At 41.6% G+C, this 10,548-nt stretch overlaps 2 protein-coding genes across 5 annotated transcripts in view; one reads left to right on the forward strand and one right to left on the reverse strand.

Annotated features, from left to right (window-relative positions):
* The first annotated feature begins 505 nt into the window (after positions 1-505).
* Positions 506-6,750, forward strand: ALG11 (ALG11 alpha-1,2-mannosyltransferase). Of its 4 annotated transcripts, none has more exons than XR_004374174.2 (5): positions 506-653; positions 2,627-2,860; positions 3,443-4,374; positions 4,544-4,687; positions 6,359-6,448. XR_004374174.2 is itself a non-coding variant. In XM_032783971.2 (4 exons), exons 1-4 carry the CDS (start codon positions 577-579, stop codon positions 6,628-6,630), a joined length of 1,515 nt encoding a protein of 504 aa, XP_032639862.1. In that variant the 5' UTR covers positions 509-576; the 3' UTR covers positions 6,631-6,750. The 4 variants fall into 4 exon arrangements, 2 of the variants coding, with proteins under 2 accessions (XP_032639862.1, XP_032639863.1); XR_004374173.2 differs by having other exon boundaries at positions 4,595-4,687; XM_032783971.2 differs by lacking the exon at positions 4,544-4,687 and having other exon boundaries at positions 509-653; positions 6,359-6,750.
* Positions 6,751-7,512: 762 nt separating this feature from the next.
* The window catches only part of NEK5 (NIMA related kinase 5), a 76,656-nt gene continuing 73,620 nt past the window's right edge, over positions 7,513-10,548 (reverse strand). Inside the window, exons 22-23 of the mRNA XM_075061610.1 lie at positions 9,357-9,471; positions 7,513-8,765 (exon numbers count right to left, since the gene is read on the reverse strand). Of these exons, the coding sequence (XP_074917711.1) occupies positions 8,513-8,765; positions 9,357-9,471 (368 nt within the window). The 3' untranslated portion in view covers positions 7,513-8,512. The remainder of the gene's footprint in view (positions 8,766-9,356; positions 9,472-10,548) is intronic.

Below are 10,548 nucleotides of genomic sequence, written 5' to 3' on the forward strand. Positions count from 1 at the left end.
TATATATGGAGAGAGAGAGAGAGAGCGCGCGCTTCCTACTGTATTTTCCACTGCATGCATGCAGTGAAGTGGGTTTTAGCCCATGAAAGCTTATGCCCAAATAAATTTGTTAGTCTCTAAGGTGCCACAAGTACTCCTGTTCTTTCAATACAAAGTGCTTTTGGGGGGGGGGGGAGGCATATAGGGGGCTGCCAGAGGTCACCTCAGTAGGTTACTCAGACACACCAGCCCATTCACCTGGGCTCCAGCCACCCTGCAGGAACCCTGGGACAAGGGTGCTCTAAGCTGCCCCTAGTGAGAGAGCAGCAGTGCAAGTCACCTGCAGGGGAGGGGGCGAGGATGTTCCTTACCTGCTCCTCAGTGCAAAGTCAGGAGCAGGGGCCTCCTCCCAAAGCCCCGCCCACTGGAGACCACGCCCCTCCCCGTGACACCCACTCTCTGGCTCCACCCCCATACAGACCTAGCCCCTCCCTTTAGTTCCGCCCAGTCCCAGCCCCGCCCCTCTTTCTAGACGGGTTCTCCCAGCGGGAGCTAATGAGGAAGGAGGACTAGCCAGGCCGCGCCTCCAGCGGAGCGATGGCTTCCGGGGTGAGAGGTTACGCGGCGTTGTCCAAGATGACGGCGGGGGGATTCTGTCTGTGCTCGCTAGTCAGGTGAGCGGCGCCTCGGCTCCGGGGTTTGTGGGGGGCGGGAAAGAAAATTATTCCCCCGCCTCCGCGCTGGGCGGGCTGACGTTACCCTCCCGCTCGCGTCCTCCCCGCCCTCTGTGTTTGCCGCTCCCCGGCCCCGCGACCCGAGCACTTGTCCCAGGGCTGGGGCCGGAGCGCGGCGCGGACGTGGCCTTGGCTGCGGGCGCCCTGCGGCTCTTCCTCTCGCGCGCTGTTCGCTCCTCCCGCGAGCGGGCTCTTGGCTCACCCCGGCTGCTTCTCCCTTAGGCTCTATCACACCCCGGGGCGCCCTTGGAAAGGCTCCTGCGTCCCGCCGGCGCTCAAGGCCTGGGGACTGTCAGTGAGACGCAGGCTACGGCTGCACTGGAAGCGCTGCAGCGGCCCAGCTTTGTGCAGAGTGTTGCCCCCTTTCTGATTACTGGTCACGGGGCTCCTGAGACCCTGCCGTGCCTCTCCCGCCCCGCAATGCTTTGCTCCCTCCCTTCCTAGCTGGGCTTCCTCTGCTTCGGTGGGAGCTGCTGCAGCCTACAGGTAGGAGGAAGCCGTGACTGAGCAGGGGCTGGCGTGGATTAATTACCTGGATCCTCCCCCAGCCCTGCAGTAGTGGACTTAGGGTGACCAGACAGCAAGTGTGAAAAATCAGGATAGGGGGTGGGGGGGTAATAGGAGCCTATATAAGAAAAAGACCCAAAAATCGGGACTGTCCATATAAAATCAGGGCATCTGGTCACCCTATGACTTCTGGTGGCCAATCAGTACATCTGACCGGGCACTGCAAGGTCCCAATTTCCACTGCACTTTCCAGTTAAAAATCAGGCACTTAGCAACCCTAAATTGCACCTGGACATAGAAGCCAAAACCTGGACAGATGACAATCCTAAGTGCAGCCACTACAGTAACAGAAGGGGTTCTTCCATGGCCGCAGGAAATCCTCTCCAAGAGCTAGCGGCTAGGTGAGTGGAAGAATTCTTCCAATGCCCCAGCTATATCTAAGTACATCACCCAGGACATGACATTCTTCACAGCTCTGAGTGGTGTAGTTATGCTGACTTCACATTGTACTGCAGATTAGGCCTAGTGCTACTCAGTGCCCAAGTCACCTCTGAAAATGGAACTTAGGTTCCCAAGTCACTTAGCCATTTTTGAAAATTTTACCCCAAGTCTCTTGTGCTGTAGTCTAGGTGTGGCATCTTGATGACTCTTTGCCTCCCACTTACTCAGAAGGACCATACAGAGGTGGCTAAAGCAAAAAAACAGGGAGTATTGACTCCTGGTTTTTGTCCTTAGCTTTGCCACCCATTTGTGAGACTTAAAACAAATCACTTAATACTTCTGTACCTTAGTTTTCCCATCTGCAAAATGGGATTACATTGATTTATCATGTAGGTGCTGGGATGCCTAATTTACTGTTAATAAAACAGAAAATCACTTGCTGTAATGTATAGGATCATCAATCAAAGATCATGGCACTGTATATTCCCCCCCCCCCCCCCAATAGTCTCTTCCCAAAGAGTTTACAGTGGTTATGAGAAGCTGGAATAGATGGATGAGACAAACAGGAGAGGAGGAAGGGAAGGATGAAATAATCTGCTTCCTTTATTGCTATCGTAGTAAACAGCTGTCAACTCACCACCTGCCCAATCAGTGTCTGTTGGCAGTATTCTATAGGAGTCATGCCAGAGGTAGCTATATTTTGGAATTTTTACTTTATTATAATTTTAAATCACCTCCATAAGCTTAGTTGTAACCTTCTTTTCTATTGCAGTCTTCCAAGCAGAGGTTTGAAAGCAAACCAGTAATAAGCTAGCTGTTAAAACAAGGTGGCGATATCCCTGAGAGAGAATAATCTGAGAAACTGCCTAGGAAATATATATAGTATTTACTGTTTAAATCATTTTTATTCCATATACTATTTTTTACAAATGATGTTTGAATTTAATTTTCCTTGCTTGTTCCAGGTTGCTGTGCTCATTGTTCGTCCCTGGATTGGTCCTAAGTGGGGCTTTATGTCTCTGTTTGGTCGTACTACTGTGGGGAGTACGGCTGTGGCTACAACAAAGGAAAAATCAGTTGGCCTCAACAAGAAAAGATGGGAAACATCAATTGGTTGTTGCATTTTTCCATCCATATTGCAATGCAGGTGGTGGAGGGGAGAGAGTCTTGTGGTGTGCCATAAGAGCACTGCAGAAAAAGTAAGTCCACATGCTTAGCAAAGTGCAAGTTTATATTGCAGTCTGATTTTTCCTGATACTTTTTATGGTATTATCTATCCAGTTTTTGGCAGCCCATATATTTAAGTAGACCACATCTAATCCAAACAGTTTCCTGAGGCATTCAAACCCTGCATCTGAAACTTCTTTACCCTTTTGACACATGCATTGGTCTACACTACACTCTTCCTCCTTTTTACTTTTGGTTTGCACTAGAAGGGCCAGTTCTGCAATCTTGAAATTTTGTCTTCTGAGTGGGAATATCCTGCCCTGCAAGTAGAATTCTACTAAATAACAACATGGTTTCTTTTAATTAGCCAAAAACAACCCCACGTTTTTGTAGATCAAAGAATGTTAAGGTTCCAGAAATGTGGTTTTAAAACAAAATTAAAAATCTGGCTCAGTTAAACCAAAACCAGTATTGTGTAAGGCCAGCGTGTTTAAGACCAGGGCTAAAAGTTTGTTCTCGCTTCTGGTAATTTTGAGATAGAAATAAGTTTGTTGCATAAATCGTGACAAATTGTTATAGAAAAAGATTTGTGAAATTCTTTTTTACTCTTTCAGGTACAAAGATGCAATATATGTTGTCTATACTGGCGATAAAGATGTCACTGGAGAACAGATTGTAGAAAGTGCTTTCAGAAGATTCAACATCAAACTAACTCATCCTGTGAAGTTTGTGTTTCTAGAAAAACGTTACCTTGTGGAGGCCTCTCTTTACCCCCACTTCACTTTGCTGGGTCAAAGCTTAGGGTCTGTGTTTCTTGGTTGGGAAGCTCTTATGAAGTGTGTTCCTGATGTTTACATTGACTCAATGGGTTATGCCTTCACATTGCCTCTGTTTAAGTACTTAGGAGGTTGCCGTGTTGGGTGTTATGTTCATTATCCAACTATCAGCACTGACATGCTTTCTATGGTTAGGAGTCAGAATGCCAGATTTAACAATGCAGCCTTCATTACAAGGAATCCCCTTCTCAGCAAACTCAAACTTGTCTATTACTACTTGTTTGCTTTTGTATATGGATTGGTTGGTTCTCGCAGTGATGTCATTATGGTTAATTCTTCATGGACCCTAAATCACATCCTTTCCCTCTGGAGAGCTGGCGCTTGTACAAGTGTTGTGTATCCACCTTGTGATGTTCAGACATTCCTGGATATTCCATTACATGAAGAAAAGAGCACCACAGAATATTCCATTGTCTCTCTAGGACAGTTTAGGCCCGAGAAGGACCATCCTTTGCAAATCAGAGCCTTTGCTAAATTCTTGGAAAAGACAGCTGTGGGGCAGCAGTCCTTGCCAAAGCTCATCCTGATTGGAGGCTGCCGTAATCAACAAGATGAGCAGCGTGTAAACAGACTTAAAAAACTTTGTGAAGAGCTGGGCGTTGACAAAAAGGTGGAGTTCAAAGTAAACATTCCATTTGAGGAGCTAAAGCAGTACCTGGCAGATGCAATTATCGGTCTGCACACCATGTGGAATGAGCACTTTGGAATTGGTGAGTACTTTTCCTTGACCTTAAGCACCTTAAGGCTCTGAATTCAGCTGGGGGAGGGGAGGGGAGCTTGCTTTATGAACATGAATGAAGTACAGAAATAAGGACTTGCTTACTTTTCCTATTTGTGGAATGGGGTAAGACTGACCATACCTCTCTGGTATGCGTGCAGGATGAGACAAACTTTGCATCCTAATAGATGGACTGATTACATCAATTTCAGCTTGCTGAAGCCACAGCCAAATAATCGGCCATTACTAAACTACAGTAAACAAAAGTAGCAACAGAAGTGACTTACACTGTACAGGACCATGATGTAAGTAAAGCCTGTTCAGTCAGTTCAGAAGCATACTCTCTAGCTGATAGAATTTCCCTCCTATATAGCATCTTGATGGCTTTTCTGTTACTTTCTTCATTTTCTTTGCCTACTCTTGCTTCTCACCTCCCCCAAGCCTTTTTTTTTAAAACACAATATCTACTTTGTTTCCATGTGTGAGAATCTTTTTGTTGTCTTCCATTATTGACTTTTTCCCATTTCCTGCTACTTCCTATTGGATTTTTTCCCTTTACTAAAACTGCTGAGACTTTTCAGTCTTGCTCCCATCTTGCTGCAGAAAGGGGATAAATATTGGCAACAAGTGTCAGTTGTAACATAGTTTGCTGATTTCTCTTATGCTTGTGCAGTGATCAAAATGTTTCCTTCTGTGTTCTGGTCCAGGCTCAGTGCTTAGAAGTACCTTCAATACCAGTACATTTTTGTAATGGTCCCTCAAGGAATTCTAGTCCTGTCAGGTCACAAGATATTGGACTTTTAAATCCACAATTATAATTTTGCTCATTTCCACACCCACCCTCTCCCCAAAGACTTCACTTTTTGCCAGAATAGCATGTAGACACCCTACTCAGATTATGGCCCTGAATTACAGGATGATTTAGCAGCTCACCTTTCAGGGCTTTTATCTTTAGAAAACAGGATTCCAAGCTTTAGAATATAGTTCCAGCATTATTTTCTACCTCTGGCAATTCTTGAGCTAACAGCATTTAAAATGTCAGAATTGCAGCAAAGCAGCAGCAAGGCAGTAATCAGAATGCTGTCTTTTGAGGGTTGTTGTGTAATCTATGGGGGTCGAATACAAATGCTCTGTACTATTCAATTCCAGCACTCTTAGTATTCGAAGGTGTTTTAGCCTTTTGACTTCAGCTGTTGCTGATCCCTGGGGTTAGCAGTGTGCCTAGTTCAGTGCATCTTCATTCTGTCCACCTCTGCTCTTTTCAATATATAGCTTTTTATTCAAGTCATAAGGTGTCTATTATACAAATCAGACTAGTGAAATATACTAAAAATCTCAACCTAGAAATCCAATGTTACAATACGAGTTGGCTGTAACTTGAAAGATATGGCTAAAGCCTCTGGACAGCACAGACAAACAAACAGATTTTCTTTTGTTATATGCCTGCTACTCTTGTCAGACTGAGCTTGAACTCAGATGTCAGAGTCAGATGCTAAGAAATTAAATGATAAAACAGCACCTAATACAAGTTTAGAGTTCTATCACTGTATGTCTTTTCCCTACAGTTTTAAGTGTTGTTGAATCCATAAGTAGAGATGGTCTCCCCCTTTCCCCGCCCCCAAATTTTGATGACATCTTTTTAAAAAACGTAATTTTTCTAGAAAACTTTTCAGGGTTCAGATGGAAAAACATATAGAAAACTGGTTTTCCAGTATCCCCCCAAAAAAGGCTGAGTGAGCAAGCAGTTTTCACTGAAAGTTTTTATTTTTATCCAATCAGCTGAAATCTTCATTTTTTTTAGTTGCCCCCAAAAAGATGAAAATTTTGGGGTAGGTTTTTCAATGAAAAATGTGAAACAATTTGGGAAAAAATGGTTCTAAAGTGTCTTTTGAAAAAACACTTCCACTGAAAAAGCTCAATCAGCTCTATGTACATATGAGAACTGTATTCTTAACATGTTTTTTGTATCTTTCCAGGAATAGTTGAATGTATGGCAGCTGGCACAATTATTCTGGCTCACAATTCTGGTGGCCCCAAACTAGATATTGTGGTACCCTATGAAGGACATATTACAGGATTTCTAGCAGAAAATGAGGACGATTATTTTGAGACCATGGCTCAGATCCTTTCTTTGTCTCCTGAAAAGAGGCTGGAAATCAGACAAAATGCTCGCCGGTCTGTAAACAGATTTGCTGACCAAGAGTTTGAAGGGGCATTCCTATTGTCTGTGGAGCCGTTATTTAAATAAATGTCATTTGTGTACATGGATAATAACTTTTTATACATATGTCACTTGTAAATATTTTTTTAATCTATGCTATCATGGTGCAATAAAAAGTCCTATACTCCTAATAGGACATCAACTCTGCGCATTAAACAGTTTTTATTAGGGGAGGGAGGAAACTCCATGAAAATTAACTTTTTTCCAGTGGACTTACAGGGCACTGCTAAAGTTTCTAAATTCTTAATGTTTTCTCGTGTGTAGTAGAGCTGCATGTGGAAACTCCTCATGTTTAGGTTATTTTAAAGTGGTTGTTTTTTTCTTTTGGAAGACTTCTTGCCTTAAAACAACAGGCAGGGAAAACAGATTGAGTGGCATGCTACAGTGGAGGGATTCAATTTTTAAAGATAAACAATTTGCTGATTTTGATAAGAGTCAAATGCTAAAGCCAAAAAACTTATCTCCAGGGTTAAAAGACTATTCTGAAGTTTCCAATGAAGGCTTTGTTTGTTCTTTGAGTACAGATGGCCATGATTAATGCTGCTTTGTATTTATGATGCAAACCTTAATATTACCAAATCCTTCCTGAAATATTACATAAATCTAACAATATTTATATTAGGTACTCTCCTTTCACAATGTAAAAGAAAAGTTCAGTTTACAGTTTCTTTGCTTGCATTCCCTAATGCAAATTTTTCAGACATCTGTTCAAATCAGAATAAACAAACACTATTTTGCAGCCTTAGCTGTAGTGTTCACTAAGGTTTAATTCTACAGTGCTTTTAAAAAAAAGCAGGCGCAGAGGTTTAACTATTTGCAGCTGTCCCTTGTATTAACCATATCTTCTTCCTCTTATAAGGATAACTTGTTTTGTCCTGCCCTCCTTTTTTTTTTTTTCCCCCCTATTTTAAAGAAAATTGAAAACTTGATCAGACAGAGCCTATTCCAGTGGCTCACAAATTTGGACTTTAAACTACTGCTTCGTGCAATGTTAAAACATTGTAGTCTAATGGTTAAAACACTATAGCAATAGACTTCTGCTTTTAACAAAAATGGTTGGTTTGCTATGGTCTACTATAGGCTTTTTTTATATTTTAGCAAAGTAAAAAAGCTAGTAAGAGAAAGGCAAGAACTACTGAAATCAAACAGTTTTATTATTGTGTTCCTTCCATTTAAATAATATCCAGACAGCTTACCTCTAAAATTTGAGAGGACTGGGGAGAAAATGACAGCTGGAATAACTCTTTACCATGTTTTATCCTCTTCCAGCTGTCATTTTTTTGCATAATGGCACTTCTAATTAGAAATTCAGGTACATAACATCCCAGTGGTACTAGTAAACTTTGCTGCTATTATTAATTATAGAAGTGTACATGGTGCGATACAAAATAAGAGCTGTGCAAGTCAAACTATGGGTTCCTGTCTCTTAATGGCTTACTAGAAGGAGCTACAAGCTGTACAGGACAACATATAATGACTGGAAAGCTTCACCAAACAGACAGATTTGGGGGAAGAGAGGTAGGGGAGTAGGTGTGTAACTGGAAGAGTCCACTTCTGACATGGAACAGAGAAAAGCACAAAGTCAGGAATGTACTAAAGAGTGGATGAAGAGAGAGGCAGTGTAGATGAGTAAAGATATAAGCAGGAGCTGAGTTTGCTTTTCATTTTCGCCACAGATTTTTTAAAAAGGGATTAATTTTAGCCACTTGAATAAGTAGCCTGAATGTTGAAAGTGCAGCATGCCAAGCAGCTCCCACTTGTTTCAAATGAGTGCTCAGCACTTCTTCAGGTGCCTAAATATGGATTGAGGAACCTAACTTTAGACACCTGTTTTTAAAATATTGGCCCTGCTATGGCTCTATCTTCCAGCAACTTAGGAAAGTCTTGAAGCAGCAGTCAACCTCCTATTTTAGCTGATTGCTGCTTTCTGCCTGCCTTCTCCATTACATATGTCAGCAGTAAGTGGATCAGTGTTATTGTCTAAAACCTCAATAGGTTTCCCAGGTATTTTACTAGCTAAGCTTTCTCTCTCTTCTTCTGGTTTGTCTTTGTTTGCTGACTGGATTGGCATCTCTCTGTCTTCCTCTCCCAGACAAGTTACCACTTTTTCTAGTGATTCCACCAGCTCATCCCTCAGTTCATCTTCAGATTCTTCAAAGTTCCTACATGTTTAAACAAAGAAAATGGATGTTAATAAAATGTCACTGTTACTAGCTGTCCTGATCTCAAAGCCCATAAAGTCGCCATTTAAAAAAAAATTGTTTTGTGAGGAGTACAAGAATGGCCCTACCAAGTCAGACCAAAGGTCCATCTAGCCCAGTATCTGTCTACCAACAGTGGCCAATACCAGGTGCCCCAGAGGGAGTGAACTTAACAGGCAATAAAGCTAGGTATGAAATTTTAAATATTTTCCTGCCCCCATTCCTCTGTCCTGTTAAGCTCCACTAAAACTACAATGTAAGTGATGCAGAGACAGCCAATGTTATTGCTGTATCTGCATTTGTCTATACTAATGGTGTAGAAAGCATTAGTATTGGCATGTTCATGAACTAATTTAAGTTGACCTAATTCTATAGTTTAACAAGATCTAAAATCCAATTTGGCTGCTAATAACTTTCTCTGTTTAATTACACTGTGAAAAGTCTAAAGGGACAGAGGATTTTTTTAAAATCAGCTCAGGAATCTGTCCAGTCATAGCTTTTTCCTCTTCTGGAGTAACTTGACTTGTTACCTTATCCATATCAGTGACTTACGTGTCATCATCATCAGATCTTGGCTCAAGTCTGTTTTCATCGGTATCGATAGTGGAGCCTGTTTCTGCATTATCTTCCTTATTCTCTTTTGGCAGCCAGGGTGATAATGTCCCCTCTGGAGAGTGGGAGGGGAAAAAATACCTGGTAAGTATACCAAAAATATCTAAAACCACTACAGAAATTCTTGGAATGGATTTTGTTCAAATCACAACAATGCAAACACCAGACTTCACTGATGGCCATTGTTGCTGTTCATAGAAATATTTAGATAGTTATAGCTCCCTAATCATGTTTACTTTCCAGCACAAAACCTAGTGGGTGGGAGGGCAACACAGATCTGAAAGTTCAGAGAAGACTGAATTTTCAAAAGTTGCCCTAGTATTGCTTAAGGGCCTTATTCTGCAAATAATCCAACTGGAATGAATGTGACTATTTGGGTAGCAAGGTATTTAATGTGAGCAAAGGTGGCAGAACTGGGTCTTAAGTCTGGTTTATTAGACTTAATCGCTAAAAGATAGATCAGCTAAAAGTCTGTGATCCTAGTACAGCACTCCCTCTATGGCTTGTTCAATATGGGTAGTGAGGTTTTAGCCTGGTTCAAATTTCTTAAAAGAAGTGTATCTATGGGGAGAGAATAATATTGTCAGGATGGGGTAGTTTTTTAAATAGCCTGACATGCTGAGAGAGCGCATGTATGTTAGTTAGCTAGGGAGTGTTGATTGTGCAACTTCAAATGAAAGAATTTTCCCTGTAGTCCATTCCATATGCTAGTGTTTAACACATGCAGTTGAATTGATTTTAAAGGCCTGTATCTAATTCCACGTTCAATTAATTTGCATTGGAGCATGCAAAACATACTCCTTTCCAATTGCACTAATTACGTTATGAAAATTGTTTTACACTTCCTTTTTGGCAACATGCACTGTAACTTTGTGTTGGGTTTTTTCTTTTTAAAAACCATCACCCTAACAGTATGCTGCAGCCTAACTGATTAGGGCTCAATGTGGATGTCCTATATGTGGAATTGTACCATGTGTGAAAGTAGAATTAATTATATTGTAAAAATAAGAATGGATTAAAGAAATGTTGTATGTACCTTTAAGCAGAAATAAGAAATGTTGAAATACAGGTGCCAGGAAAAGAAACATTAGGCATAAACAAGGGTGCTAATGGCGAAACATTAACAGAAGAT

The sequence above is a fragment of the Chelonoidis abingdonii genome, chromosome 1 (assembly GCF_003597395.2).
Source record: "Chelonoidis abingdonii isolate Lonesome George chromosome 1, CheloAbing_2.0, whole genome shotgun sequence".
NCBI lineage: Eukaryota > Metazoa > Chordata > Testudines > Testudinidae > Chelonoidis > Chelonoidis abingdonii.

What these genes read in the sequence shown, in the direction of transcription:
- ALG11 (XM_032783971.2), top strand. Translation starts at nt 577, where the DNA reads ATGGCTTCCGGGGTGAGAGGTTACGCGGCGTTGTCCAAGATGACGGCG. An exon ending in ATAAGAGCACTGCAGAAAAA is followed by an intron (nt 2,861 to 3,442) that starts GTAAGTCCACAT and finishes TTACTCTTTCAG; the next exon opens with GTACAAAGATGCAATATATG. An exon ending in GAATGAGCACTTTGGAATTG is followed by an intron (nt 4,375 to 6,358) that starts GTGAGTACTTTT and finishes GTATCTTTCCAG; the next exon opens with GAATAGTTGAATGTATGGCA.